This window comes from Diabrotica undecimpunctata, unplaced genomic scaffold (genome assembly GCF_040954645.1).
Source record: "Diabrotica undecimpunctata isolate CICGRU unplaced genomic scaffold, icDiaUnde3 ctg00001979.1, whole genome shotgun sequence".
Classification (NCBI taxonomy): domain Eukaryota; kingdom Metazoa; phylum Arthropoda; class Insecta; order Coleoptera; family Chrysomelidae; genus Diabrotica; species Diabrotica undecimpunctata.
The window spans coordinates 1-15,587 of NW_027312995.1; the positions used below are offsets into that span (position 1 = coordinate 1).

At 34.6% G+C, this 15,587-nt stretch overlaps 1 protein-coding gene across 1 annotated transcript; it reads left to right on the forward strand.

The window, feature by feature from the left end:
* Positions 1-1,017: 1,017 nt before the first annotated feature.
* Positions 1,018-13,202, forward strand: LOC140431775 (myrosinase 1-like; the record flags this gene model as incomplete). The annotated part of the gene is made up of 7 exons (XM_072519657.1): positions 1,018-1,311; positions 5,233-5,556; positions 7,050-7,144; positions 7,216-7,512; positions 10,026-10,163; positions 11,638-11,744; positions 13,013-13,202. Coding segments are annotated over 7 exons (1,388 nt in total), but the record flags the coding sequence as incomplete, so codon positions are not given.
* Positions 13,203-15,587: the final 2,385 nt, after the last annotated feature.

A 15,587-nucleotide genomic window follows, 5' to 3' on the forward strand; every position in this document is an offset into this window, starting at 1 on the left:
CGCGCTATCTCAGAGTGCTCAATGAATCTCCTTGTCTAATTTCGCTGCCTATTTCTAGAGGTTCTATAAGTTGTCCATCTATTCTGACTTCCATTTTGTTGTTTGGGTAGATGTTTTCGATAGTTTTTATAATATTTAGGGGAACTTCTCTATTATATAGAAGATGGATTACATCTTTGAGTTTTACTCTGTCAAACGCCTTCTTTAGGTCAATCAGACACAAAAATTCTGGTCTATTATACTCTAGTGAATTCTTAGTAATTTGCTTTATAACCATACAGCTCATAGAAACAGAATTATACCATTACATGTGACCTAGATTATGAAGAATTAATTTTGGAACACCGGTATACAATAGGCTCGAAAGGTCCGTTGCTCATTACTAGATTTTGGGCGGGTCGTTCATAGAGATGAGAAACACAAGACAAGAACAACAAAAACAGTCCAAAATTCAAAGAACAGTCAAATTTCTCATGAATATGTATTGTTGTCATACAATTTGTTGAGGTAGTAAAAAGATTCCCAACTTAGATTCCCAATCGAATAAACTGAGATAAACTTAAACTAACTTGGGATTCCCAACAGGATCACCTGAGATTAACAGGAGTCTCGAAACAGATTTAAAACTCTCTTACATATTTAACCCTTTCGAGACTCCAGGTACATATGTGTACCACTATGTTTGCATACAAGCCTAAAGTGATATTTTGCCGTTAAATATTATTTAAAAATGTACCAGTCAGTTCTCCATTGCATCGTTTTGAGTCACGTTCACGTGTAGCCGCGTAAAATATTTTAGTTAACCTAGAATTTGCGAGTTTTAGATGTGATGGTTGCTACAGTCAGCATAAATACATTGTTTTTTGATACAAATTATAGTAAGTATATTTAGATTGTTATTTATTTATAGTAAAATAAACATTTGACTGTTTTTAAAATCTATGGTACTAATAAGTACCAATAGTCTTATAGTACGGTATGTAAGTGTACCATTAGTCTTATTCATGTCATTTTTAGATATGGATAAGAAAAGGCCACTTACACAGAAAGAACTTCAATATTATGCAGAATTATCATTTTCCGAGTCTGGAAGTAGTGATGACATGTATAAGCCTTCTGATGATGAATCGGAATCAGACGAGGACTGCAAATATAATTTTCACGAAACTTCTGCTGAAGAATCAGAATCAGAGTTAGAAGTTCGTGATACACAGGAAACTTTACAAGAAACTGCCACACCTAGTAGTTCTTTTGTGTTGTGGTCAACACCAAATGAAGGTTTTGCTCCGAAAAAACAAATTTCAAGTCAACGTAGTTGTACATTGGATGCTGGCATACAATCTAACTTGACGCCATACCAATATTTCAAAAAGTTGTTTCCACGTTCTTTGTATATGTATATTGCTCAATGCACTAATGAAAGGATTGAAATATGTAAGCAGTCAAGAAGAAACGCTCGTCTGAAAGAAACTGACTTAGGAGAAATTCAAATAGTTCTTGGTTGTATGCTAGTTATGTGCTACAACCGTGTACCAGAAATCAGTAATTATTGGTCAACTCATCCTTCACTGGGAAACGTTTCAATTCAAAATGCAATATCCCGTGACAGATTCAAAGTTATATCGTCAAAAATGTATTTTGCATCACCAAAGAAAATAATAGAAGCCTCAAAAAACGTATTACATTGATGAAGTTGTACAATGCTTGAAAGGTACCTTTCAAAAATATCGACAAGACAGCAGTTTTCAAAGTATCGACGAGTCCATGACGAAATTCAAAGGTCGATCGTCACTCAAACAGTATATGCCGCTAAAACCAGTAAAAAGGGGAATCAAAATGTGGCTTAGGTCAGACTCGTTTACTGGATATACCTACGACTTCAACATCTACACAGGTCGCGAAACTGAATATGTAGAAGGAACTCTTGGGGAACGTGTAGTGAACAAACTTGTTTCCACAGCAAAAGAAAGAGATATAACCTTTTGCTTTGATCGTTTATTTACTTCGGTTTGTCTGTTGGAAAATATAGAGTACGCAGCAATAGGGACCTGTAACCAAAATAGAAAAAACTTGCCAAAAATAAAAGATAAATTGCAAAGAGGTGAATGCGTATTTCAGTGCAGTGAAAACGGACTAATGTATGTGAAATGGCAGGACACCAAGGAAGTCTTGATGCTGAGTAATTGCCATAATGACCGTGTTTCATCTATCAATAAAACCATGAGAGATGGTTCAAAAGTAAATGTGTTCTGTCCAGAAATGATAGCGTGCTACAGGAAAATTATGGGTGGGGTTGATCTAGCAGACCAAATGGTAGAGGATTGTACGATTTAGATCGTAAATCAAACAAATGGTGGAAAAAAGTATTCCTTTTCGCTATCTTATGATGTCAGTTGTAAACTCATGGATTATTTATAATGAAAAAAATAAGAAAAAAAATTCCTCTGATTCAATTTTTGGTACCTCTGGCAGAAGAAATGATAGCTGAAGGACAAAAAATAGCTGCTATACGACGTTTATCTAAGAAGGGAAGAATATCTATGAAAAGAAAACGTTTCGAGAGTGTATCATTACATCTTCCAATTGAAGGAAGCACAAGAAGACGATGTAAAATGTGCACTGATAATAAAACTCAAACACGTACAAAAACCCTTTGCGAAGAGTGTGACATTCCTTTATGTAAAAACTGTTTCGCAGTATATCACCGTAAATAATATTTTGTATTTTTGAGTAATTGTTTTGTCTTTTTGAGTAATAAAGTAATACAAATATATTATGTGGTATATAATAATATTTTTATGTGGGACTGTTGGTACACATATGTACCAATACACAAGACTAATGGTACATATGTGTACCACTACCCCCACGAACACCCTAACGTTTTCATTAACATTTTTTGTTAAAACAGGGTATATTTGTGTATACAAAAATAAAAAACCACAAAAATATGTTTTTAAAACTCGTTAAAAAAAACCGTCTCGAAAGGGTTAAAAGGAAATATACCCTTACTTAGGGTTTTCTGGGTTGTCAGGATATTTTCGGTAAATTCTTTAAACGATTAGACGGGTTGTTTTAATATTTGTAAACAAAGTGTGGCGGGGAAGAAATTTATCTAACTAATGGCATATTTTTTGATAGAACCTATTAAGAGATTAGTGTCTATATTTACAGACAAACGCGCTATCTCAGAGTCAAAACAGTGAGGTGCTTTGAGGGGATTTTTTCAAACTGTTTTTTTTATGTGAGAAAACCTTTTTTACATCTAAATTGTAATATAGAAACACCAACAATCGATCGGAGTTGAGAACAAAGAAGAAGTGCTGGGATAAGGTTGGACAAGCGACAAAACTAAACAAAAACACAAATTAAAATATATAATTAAGACTCACGTACTACATACAGTAAAGACACAATATACATAACTTTGGAATAAGTTCTGAATCATTAGTGTGATTACTAGTTGTTTAAAATCATCAATTCATGTCATTTCTATATTGCTAACTTAGTAATAATAGAAGTAATCGATAATAAAGGCGGTACTAATAGTATCATCCCACCAGAAGTATCGTACTAATATTTTAATTCGTTATTGTACAGAAGGCGGAACTGTTTTGTTACTAATTGATTTTTAAGTAGTTACTTTTTAGTTTTCGATTTGATTTGGCGCAGGTTGTAAAAAAGGTACGACTTTGTGATTCACCAAGTATGTATTTATTGGGCGTGAGCATTTGGAAGGTTTGGTCTGTACATTTTTTGTCTTTTGTAGTAGATACATTTTTAAAGTAATAAATTCTCAGAAAATAGTAACGCGATATTTTAAAATTTTTAATATTGTCATTTTTATGAGTACAGTAAGTTATACATGTAGTTATATAAGTAAATATGTGTAGGGTTTTGTTAAAATATTTCAACTCTAGTTCAATATTATAAAAACTAAATATTATTTGTAAAAATGTTCACATTTACTATTTAGATGGTGTAGATTTTTTTTTCTAAAATTCATAATAACTGTCATCATCACCCAGTCATTTGCGTCCACTGCTGCACATAGGCCTCCCTCATTTTTGTCCATTGTGCTTTATCTTGAGCATTTTTCATCCAATTTTTTGATATTTTCTTGAGATCGTCAGTCCAATGAGTAGGGGGTCTTCCTCTTCTTCTTCTGTCTAACCTTGGCCTCCACTCAAACAATCTCTTGGTCCACTTTTCATCACTGATTCGGGCAATGTGTCCGCCCAGTCCATTTACGTTTTTTACTTTACGTTTTAAAGAAATTGGTATATCGCTTTTAAAGATGTCTTTGAGTTTTTTTTCATAGGCTGCCCATGCTATGTTTAATCTTCTTCGTAGTTCGCATGTTTGGTTGTCTTTTGTGAGCTTTATTTAGTGTCTAAGGTATATGTATTTTCCCACCAGCTCTACTTCATTGTCTCCAATATTGATATTTCCGCTAGGTACCTACTAGGTTTGTCATGAATTTTGTTTTGGAGATGTTTATTCTAATACCCGCACTGGCACACACTAACCGAAATTCATGTACATATCTCCTTGTTTTTTTTTTTAGTTTTTTTACAAGCATATTCTAGTACTGCGGTAAACAAATTAGGCGATAAGGTATCACCCTGTCGGACTCCTCTGCCGATTGTGATATGATTCCGGATTTTTGTAGTTTCCACAGACATAGTTGCGTTTTTGTATGTATTGTAAGTTAACTTTGTATATCGGTAGTCAATGCGATATGCTTGTAGTGCTTCCAGGATTTTGTCAAATTCTACCGTGTCAAAAGTTTTATGGAAATCTACAAAAGAGAGAACGAGTGGTCGATTGCATTCTATAGTCTTTTCTATTACCGTTTTAATGCTCTGTAGGTGATCATTTGTTTCAAATCCGGTACGAAATCTCGCTTGCTCTATTTGATGGTAGAAATCAAAGACGATTCGTTACTATTCTTGTAAGGAGTTTGTATAGGTGACTAAGAAGACCTATAGGTCTGTAGTTATCTAATTCATGGGAGTCTCCTTTTTGTACGCGCTATCTCAGAGTCATTGTGCCATTTGTTGGGTATATTACTGTCCAAAAGGTACATGTTAAAAATATTTTATTTTCTTAAGGAGGCAACTACCTCCGATTTTGATTGCATCAGTAACTACACAATCATTTAATCATCTACAAAACGTAAATTATATAACAAATATATTTATTTATTTAACAACGATTTCATTTATTTAGGAATCCAAGTAATGGCTACCCTTTACCACTGGGACTTGCCCCAACAACTCCAGGAGGACTTCGGCGGTTGGCTCAACGAAACTGTTGTAGATCTATTCGCCGCATTCGCTGATGTTTCCTTCAAGCTCTTCGGTGACGACGTCACGTGGTGGATCACCATCAACGAGCCCAAACAAGTTTGCCACGCCGGTTACGGAGACGGATACTTCGCACCCGGTGTCGTTTCCAGCGGCGTTGGAGAATACGTTTGCGCCAGGAACGTGCTCCTAGCTCATGCAAAGGCTTATCACAATTATAATGATAATTACAAAGCATCACAAGGAGGTACGTAGTTTCTTCCTACTTCTTCCTATCTTCTTTAGTTTCTCCAAACATATCGTAGGTGTGCATAAATCTACAGGAGAAGTATCTAATTATAGCTTTAGAACAGATCAAAATACTTTCTAATAATTACCAGAATAGGTACACTTTAATGCAATTAAAACAATATTTCTTCCAATTTAACGAAACTGCTTTAAGATAATAAGAAAATCATTAAAACAATTGATTAATGTAGAAATACTTCAATAAATCAAGATGGCGCCACTATCAACAAATAGTCTACTTGCATGATTTAGAAGTACAAAGTTTCAAACGTCATCTGTCAAAAATGTCAAAACAGTCCCATACAATAGCACCTTATAGGATATTATACTCTGTTGAAGAGTTGACAGTGTTGAAAAAGCATGACAATTTTAAAATTATTTAACAGTTACTAAGGTACATTGTAAACGTCACTAAGTAAATTATTAGTACATTTCCCAACTTATTGATAAAATTCATAAGGATTTATATAAAATTGACTCAAAAATGAAGCACTTTTTGAAAAACTTGATTTTAATTTCATTTTATGGAGTTTTAGATCAAGTAAATCGTTTTAAACAAAAACAAAAAAAAAGCATTGAATTAATAAAAGGCGCTGGTATCATTATATTAATAAGACTATGTATGCTAAGGAGGAATTTTGCCTAACAGTTAATTTAGCGTCAATTTAAGATAGGTTTAGGTCAGGTATTAGCATAGACATATACTGACTGTTGCTATACAGGCCCGCTCCCCCCAGTGTGATAGAGAAAACTGACGCAAAGCAGTCCCTGCATCTCTTTCTAATGGACCGGGTTTATCGACTAAGTGACCTTCCCATTGGTCATTTAGGTGGTCTGTATTGCAACAGTCAGTCTATTTAAGAAAGCTCTTAAGCAACCGCCACCTAAGCGATAACCTCCGATGGCGCGCCACGAAATGCTACGTACTCTCTACGCTACTTTACGGAGTTGAAGGGTGGACGTTAACAGCAGCAACTATAAAGAAGTTAGCGGCTCTAGAAATGTGGCTGTATCGACGCATACTGAGAATACCTTGGACAGACAGAGTGACCAACACAGAGGTATTAAGATGAATGGGTAAAGAGGTGGAATTGTTAACAACTGTTAAAAGGAGGAAAGCGCCATACCTGGGCCATGTGTTCCGTAATGATAAGTACAGTTTGCTATAGCTTATCGTGGAAGGCAAGATTGAAGGTAGAAGAAGTTTGAGCAGAAAGAAGAAATCCTGGCTGAGAAACTTGAGAGAATGGTTTCAAATACCAGAAGCTGCGAACATAATACATGCGGCACAAAACAGAGAAACCTACCGTTTGATGGTCGCCAACCTTCGGTAGAAGACGGCACATAAAGAAGAAGTATATTTGTATTATATGTATATGGGCATTAGTTAGTCCTGAGATTTGTTGAGTGAATAATTAATTTTACTTTTATATCAAATTTTATTTTTTCTAGGAAAAGTTTCTATGGTAATTGATACCCTTTGGTTCGAACCTGGCAGTGATAGTGATGCGGATAAAGATGCAGCCGAAAGATTGTTACAATTTGGGGTAAGTAGACAAAGATAAATGAATTTTCCTTGAAGGAGCATTTTTAATGGATATCTATTAATCTGTTGCAGTTTGGTCTATACGGTAACCCCATCTTCAACGGAGATTGGCCCAAACTCGTCAAAGATCGTGTAGCCATGCGCAGCGAGAAGGAAGGATTCAAACAATCCCGTCTTCCAGCTTGGACTCAAGAGGAAATCGATTACATCAAAGGCACCGGGGACTTCGTTGCTCTAAACCATTATGCCACTCACATGGCTAACGGAACCAGCGAAGCACCCATTGGAAATCCCAGCTTTGGATCCGATATTAGTGCTCTGGAATGGGCTAGACCTGAATGGCCAAAAGGCAATGGAGACTGGTTTTCGGTAAGTATATTTAATTTAATAAGGTGTTTCCAGTAATATTGCTTACAGTAGTAGTCACTAGTCATGCCATGGATTGGATAATGAAACCTACAGAGGACAGCAGAGCAGCTAGACAATTTGCTGATGGTATATAACTTCAATCAGGCAATATATTCAGACCAAAAGTTCTAGATTCAATGACATGGAAAAACAATCAGGTTAAGAAATATATAAAAACTAACAAATAGAAGCAATATATGCTTAAACGAAAAACAACTAAAAGAGGTTGAAGCGTTGAAGAACCTTTTTGAAGAAGTATTTTTCTTTCGAAACATACTAACATATTTTCATTATTTTTTGTTAAAATTCAGGTCTCTAAATCATATGTTAAGACTGGGCGTATTATTGTTTTGTAGAGTTTTATTTTTGTATTTCTCGATATAATTGTGGATTTAGCCCAAAATAGGAGATTGAGCCCAAAACAGCATCTGTTGGCCGTACAAATTCTGCGGTTTATCTCTGCGGTAGTATTATTTTCAGTGTTAAGGAGCGCTCCCAGGATACAAATTCGTTCACTGCTTCGATGACGTCGTTTTCTATAACAAGTGGTCGTAGGATTTGTGGTTGCGTGCTTATTTTCATATACTTCGTTTTGTTGGTGTTTATTATTAAGCTGATTTTTGTAGTTGATTCTTTTAGTGGTACATACGCCTCTCGTACAACGTTTTCTGTCTTCCCAACATTATTGATATCATCAGCATAGGCCAGAATTTGCACTGAATTATTATATATTGGGCCAGTGGTTGTGATTTGTGACGTATGTATTACTTTTTCCAAAGCCAGATTGAACAGGGTATAGGAGAGAGGGTCTCCCTGGCGCAGCCCGTTATTTATTTTAAAAGGTTCAGGCAGTTTCCCTTGAATTCGTACTCTACATTCAAATTTTTCAAGAGTTAGTTTTGTTAAATTTACCAACTGATTTGGTATTCCTAGCTCTTTCATTGCTTTGAACATTTCTCTTCTATTCACAAAGTCGTAGGCTGCTTTGTAGTATATAAATATGTGATGAGTATCAATGCCATATTCCAGTGTTTTTTCCAAAATTTGTTTCACGGTTGCAATCTGATGAATTGTCGATTTGAATCGTGGAAAATATTTTATACGCTGATTTTAGAAGCGTAATTCCTCTGTGATTAGAGCATTCAAAGATATCTCCATTTTTGTGTATGGTGCAAAGTATTCCAATATTCCAATCATTGGGGAGTGGTTTCTGTGTCCATATTTTTTTTATAAGCTGCTGTAATGCCATTATGGTTTCATGTTACCTTCTTTATGTAGTTCAGCTGGGAGATTATCTATTCCGAGTGATTTGTTTCTGGCTAATTTTTTAACTGTATTTTTAACTTCAAGAATCGTTGGTGGTTCCTCTTCCCTCTCGTCTGTTCCCCTTACCTTATCTCTTTCGTCTTCCAGGTTTTCTTCTTCCTCCTCTATATTAAGTGCCTGGTTAAAGTATTCCACCCATCTATTCAATACATATTTCCTTGTTGTTAATAAGTCGCCCTTCTGACTTCTGCATTGTCTTGTGGTTGCCTTGAATTCTTTTTCGTTGATGTTAACTTCTTTATAGAATGCTGTGGTCTGGTCTTAGAATAACATTATAAAAGAAGAAAACTGTATTTTTTCCAAGTCAACATGATTTACTGTATGGAGTATAAAAGTATCACAGCAAACTTTTGCTCAGATTACAATCTTCTATAAACAATGGTTATGCTTTATACGTAAAATATTCTGGCCCAATAGAATCCAAATTGAAAAACTATAGATATTAGCTGACAAAAAATTGAAAGTAAACGTAACTGGCGATGAATTGGTCGTAGATTAAAAAACCATCAACAACTGTTGCTAGACATGTTTTGCATTACTAGGCCTCAGGAAAGAGCAAAGGAGGACGACCAATACGCACAATAAAAATTAAAATAAAAAAGGACAAAAGGCTTCAAATTTAATGCAGGTAAAAGCAATATAAGAATTAGGAAATAATGTTTTCCATTCTAGTAAACAAGATCGGAAGGGATTCAATGAATGGTGCATAAAATTAGCAGCCTCGCCATCAATTTTTGCAAGTGAAACACAGCAAGGTGACTTTTCTTTCATTGTGAGCTGCATGTTGTATGATAATATTAAGAAATTTAAAAATGGTTGTGATTAAAGCATAAAGCAAATTTTAGACTTACTCACAATCTATTTTATTTAGCCTAGGACGCCCAGTTTCGACAACTACAATTTTCTGGTCATATTCAGGATTCCAGACAAGTTAAATTAAAATGATGCCGGTACAAGGATTATTGTTAGACCAGCATCATTTAATTTAATTCGTCCGAAGATCTGAAGATGATCAAAAAATTATAGTAGTCGAAACCGGTGGTTCTAAGGTAAATAAACAAGATTGTAAATAAGTCTAAAAATTATTTCTACAACCTTGTTAGAAATCGACTCATATGCACAACCAATTCATTATTTTTATATTTTAGGTAGTTCCATGGGGATTAAGGAAACTTCTTGTTTGGTTGAAGGATACCTACAATGACCAGGAGATTATTATTACTGAAAATGGTTTATCTGATAGTACTGGAGTTCTAGAAGATGACCATAGGGTTGACTATTTTAGAGTAAGTATGGAATTTACTTCTCCGTAAAGTATCAGAATTGCTACTTTTAATTTTTCTGTGCTGTACCACTGTGTTGTAGTACCAATCATACACGTAACGATATAAATGTCGAGATTTGCGCAAACATTTTTCAACACACGTTACTTTATGCTTGTTAAATCTAAGCCTGCGCAAGTATATTGTTACGTGTATGACTGTTATAAACGACCAAATTTAAGAAAGATAGGTCATAATAGACAGTACACATTGTATGTATGTTCTTCTTTGTCTAGTCTTGTGCATGACCGATATGTCGAAGTCAATATTCCATCTTCTTCCCCTCTACGTTAACAATATGACCGTGGTAGTTTCTGCCTGGCAAAATATGCTGCTACGTTGGAAACCATAAATTTAGATTTCTTCCAGTTCCCCTCTCACCCTAAACGTTAACTGGAAGTAAGATTTGGTATGAATCATCAATTATTCAACAAGTAGCAAAAATAATATAGCCCAATAAGTAGTCTGTCATTATGTGTCTTCTCTTCTCGATACTTTTTCTTTAGTAAAATGCTAACTATGAAATTTTTGTAACTTGCGAGTTCCCATTTCGAAAGCAACCTTTAGCAACTAGAGTTCTGCACCATATAACAGTACGGATAAGTTTAAAAGCAAATTTTGTTGCAGCTTAAACTTGTTATATTGTATCTTCGTTTAGCTGAAAGATATCAACCACTATTTGTCCATCATATTAATTTTCTTTGTCATTTATTGTATTTAACAGATATTGATGATATATGCAGCTTCATTGCATTTTCAACAAAATTCAACTTTTTCGTATAATTTTTAGAGGTTCAGTGCCATCTTCGTCTCTGATTCATCATCATAAGTGGCTACAAATCCGTTGTGGATCTTTGCCTGCTCACAAAGAAGTCGCCACTCCTGTTGATTCCTGGCGACTTCCCTCCATCTTCTATACCTTAGAATCTGTAGGTCTTCTTCCACATCATCAATCCATCTCATTCGTGGTCGTCCTCTGCTTCTTGTGCCCTCTGGTTTTGAAAATGTTAATCTCTTCGTGTATTCGTGATCTAACATCCTAGCAATACGTCCAGCCCATTTAAGTCTCTGCACTTTAACGAATTTCACAATATCTGGATTGGTGTATCAAGTTTGTAGCGTGGGTCCTAGTCTCCTCAAGAATTTCTCTCTAGTCGTACCTATCTGCGCCAAGCATGTATTCCCATATTTCTCATGTCTTCATCGACGTTATCAAGGAACCTTGTTCTGGGTCTTCCTCTTCTTCTCTGACCAATGGGTTTTATCAACGAGCGTTTTTCTAGCTGGGTCATTTTTTTCCACCCGAATTACATGCCTTATCTTCCTCAGACGTCCTATTTTAATGTTTTATGATATCAGGTTCCTGGTATATTCTATAAAGTTCGTATGTCCTTCAACAATATTATATAAAAAAAATTAAACAATTAATTCCTTCTAGGATTACATCAGTAACTGTTTGGATGCTATCTATGAAGATAATGTCAATCTTAGTACTTATATTGCCTGGAGTATCATTGACGATTGGGAATGGGGAGGTGGATACACGTAAGTAGGGAATATTTTTTTTTCTTTACAGTCATAACTTTTCGCGGAATTTTACAAGTTAATATACGAAAATAACGTTTGTGGGAGATTGATGGCAAAAAGGTTTGCCATGAAGTAGGATCTTGATATATAACCTAAAATTATTTTATTCTTAATTGTTAAACAATCTTTATATATCTTCAGCATATCTCCCAAATCAGGGAGTTTAAAATATCTTCAAAATGTTGAACTCCTTGAACCAAATTCCAAACGTATGGGCGTCATGTTTGACCATGTATCTTTCTATCCTAATTTTCCAATGATTTAAGCACAATATTCTCAAAGCTGCTTCGACTCCTGAACAATTCGACAATTCATAGTTCATGACTCATAGTTGTCTTTGAGATGTCGAAAACAAAAAAAAATTATAAACAGTTCAAGAATTGAAGGAAAAAAATGTGCTTGGAAGAGAAAATATAGACATTGATGAATGTGTTAAAATATTTCATGTAAACGAGGCAAAAATGGTTTTATCAGTTGTCTTGTACTTTGAGAATACCAGAAAAGTTTGTTATAGTCAAAAGGAAACTAATTTTTAATGCCAGTACCGGGTGGCTCGATGGCTTCAAAAATAAGAATAACATTTAGTTCAAAAATGTTTATAGCAAAAATGAATCCATCGTTATGGTCTTTGCTTATTCGTGATAAAAAAAAACTGTTGAAGATTTTTAATGATAATGATGCTTAAACATTTAGCTTTATTTTTTAAATGTACTTGAAACAGCAGAAGTAACCGCATTTCCATGTCTAATTCCCATCTTTGACAGCTTGTCTTGAGCTTCCTTTCTCTTCAAGTAGCTACGCTCCAATGCCTTCCTGATATTTTCACTCCAGTACAATCTTAATCTTTATTTTTTATCCAGCTGGATTTATTCAGCTTATACAATCAAATGCCTTTTGGTAGTCAACTTAGCATATAATCAAAGATACTTGAAATTCTGTAGACTTTTCAATGAGTTGTCTCAGGTTCAGGATTTGTTCCCGTGTACCTTTACAAACCCTGCTTGTTCCTGAGGTATTTGGTAATGTAAATAGGTTTTTAGGATAGGATAGGATAGGCAAGGTCTATATCTAGCCAATAACTGAAAAAATAAAAATAATAATTCAATCTTGTGACGAATCGAATTGTTTTGGTCCTTTCATATTCACATTATCCACATTGCACGTTATCATCACTTTACACTTTTTATTCTACATAATGTCAAACTAATGCCTTATTCTTTTCACAGATCATTCTTGGGAATGTACAAAGTTGATTTCAACGATCCTGAAAGGCCCAGAATCAAGAGAAAATCCGCCGACTACTTCACACAAATCGTAAAGAACCGTTGTTTGGTTGATGCAGACAAATGTGTGGACTAAATATATTTTCTGTGAAAATTGTGACGTTTATTTTATAAATAAACTTTAAAAACTGTGTTTAGCGATCTTTTAAATACAATTTACCCAAAGAGGTGGTTCGTTTCTTATGGCTGCAGGTGACAAACCTGTCATTAATATAACCGAATTAACTTAACAGGTACTTATCTTCCGTATCCTCAATAAGTGCTGCAGGTAAGTTATTTTCAATTTCATTCTCATATTCTGATAAATACTGTCTGAATCAAGAAAGTTATTAATTTCTTTATAGCTTGCTACTAATAATCTCAACAGTTCTTCATCTGATAATTTTTTTTTCATATCTAACTTTGTTTTTTATTTGAATTTGAGCCACTTGGTAAAATATCGTCATTTATATTATTTTTATTCATTTTTACACTTCAATATGCACACCCTTATGACATAAGTTCTTTAGCAATTTGTACGTTACTTAAAAGTTCTTGACTTTCAGTTACACACCGTAAATTATTTTGAATATCTAACACAACAGAAACCCTAACACAACATGGTATAGACCATAACACTGTAGCACTTATTAAAAAACTATATTGGGATCAAATGGCGTCGATCCAAATAGACAATCATCTGACAGCAGAATTGCCAATAAAAAAAGGAGTTTGTCAGGACTGTGTACTTTCTCCACTGTTATTTAATATATATTCCGAAAAGATCTTTCAAAATGCCCTCGAAAATATTGAAGAAGAAATAAAAATCAACGGAGAATACGTAAATAACTTAAGGTACGCAGACGACACCATCATTATTGCGGACAGTGCTGAGGGTTTACAACGACTTTTGAATGTCATAACCAGAGAGGGAGATAGCTTGGGACTAAATATAAACACAAATAAAACAAAAGTAATGGCTGTTACACGTGCACCAAATGTCGACATTAATATTTGTAGCTATATCAAACATATAGAACCAGTACAAAGATTCCAGTATCTTGGTTGCTGGATAACAAACGATCTTGACCACGAGGTCGAAATACGTGCTCGTATAGAATATGCTAGGTCCGCATTTCAACGAATGAAAAAATTCCTAATAAACTCTACGTTATCGTTGGATATCCGATACCAATTTGTAAAAGCGTTTATTTATTCCATATTGCTATACGGAGTGGAAACATGGACTCTCGGAATTACAAGTATGTGGGTTTTTCGAAGGATGCTGAAGATCTCTTGGACAGAGCACGTGTCCAACAACGAGGTGCTAAGAAGAATGGGTACTGAGAGAGAACTCCTAATTGTAAAAAACAGAAAAACGAGTTATCTAGGACATATTTACAGAGGAGAAAAATACAACTTTCTACGACTTATAATGGAAGAGAAAGTGGAAGGAAGAAGAGGTCCAGGAAGAAGAAAATGCTCCTGGTTGAAGAATGTAAGAGACTGGACAGGCATGGACACATTCGATACTAAGAACAGCTCAAGATAGAGAACAATTTGCTGTAGTTATAGCTAACTTTCAGTAATTCAGAAGGCACCTTAAGAAGAAGATCTAACAAAAAGTCTTTTATGGCATCAAAATTATTTGCATAGGAAATTGCTGCTTTAATCCATGTTCCCCATCTCGTAACTATGGGCTCTGAAGGCAAGCTTACATCTCCTAACTTTTCTTTATAGATTTGCACACGTAAAGGTGTTACCAAAAATACGCGCTATCTCAGAGTAATAATTTATTGACTAAATCAAATTAATTTCTAAGAACTTCTTTGTTTATGCCATGTAGAAGACAAGTGACGTGTACCATACTTGATAAACTATTTGTCCTACCTAAAATTTTGTCCTACCTTTACCATATACGGAGCTGCATCTGATAAAAATATTACATTTTCACATTTTTTTTTATTACATTGGTCTTCTGCAGTTGTTTTGCAGCTAATAAATAAGGTTTTCCTGGTTTATCATCTTATAAGGCGCCGATTATAGGATACACCATATATCGACCACATGCATTTGTATGCAGTTGAAATAAGCAAAAATATGCAATATAAGCATCTATTTCGCTCTCTATTGATTATAAACGTCAGGTCAAGGCAAATAAGGAGAACAAAAATGCCAATTCTGGTTTAGCTTGATGGATGTTTTCCATATAAGTTTGCAAAGGTAAAAGCTCTTTTTTGTTTTTACAAACTGTGAATATATTTATTAGAGTCTTATACAAGGTTATATACAATAAATAAAGTAATAACTAAAGAGCACTAGTATAACGGAATATAATTATAGTTTTTAGTAATTAACGACCAATTACATTTAGTAATATTCTTTGGTATGCTTGCCAAAAATCTGCTTTTTATCTCGAGGAAAAAATCCAGCAAATACTCCCCAATCATTAAATTTCAATTCCAGCAACTCAACTACTAAACTAGCGACTCTGTAACAAAAATGATGGTATTCTTCAAGGTTCAATCCTTGAGACACT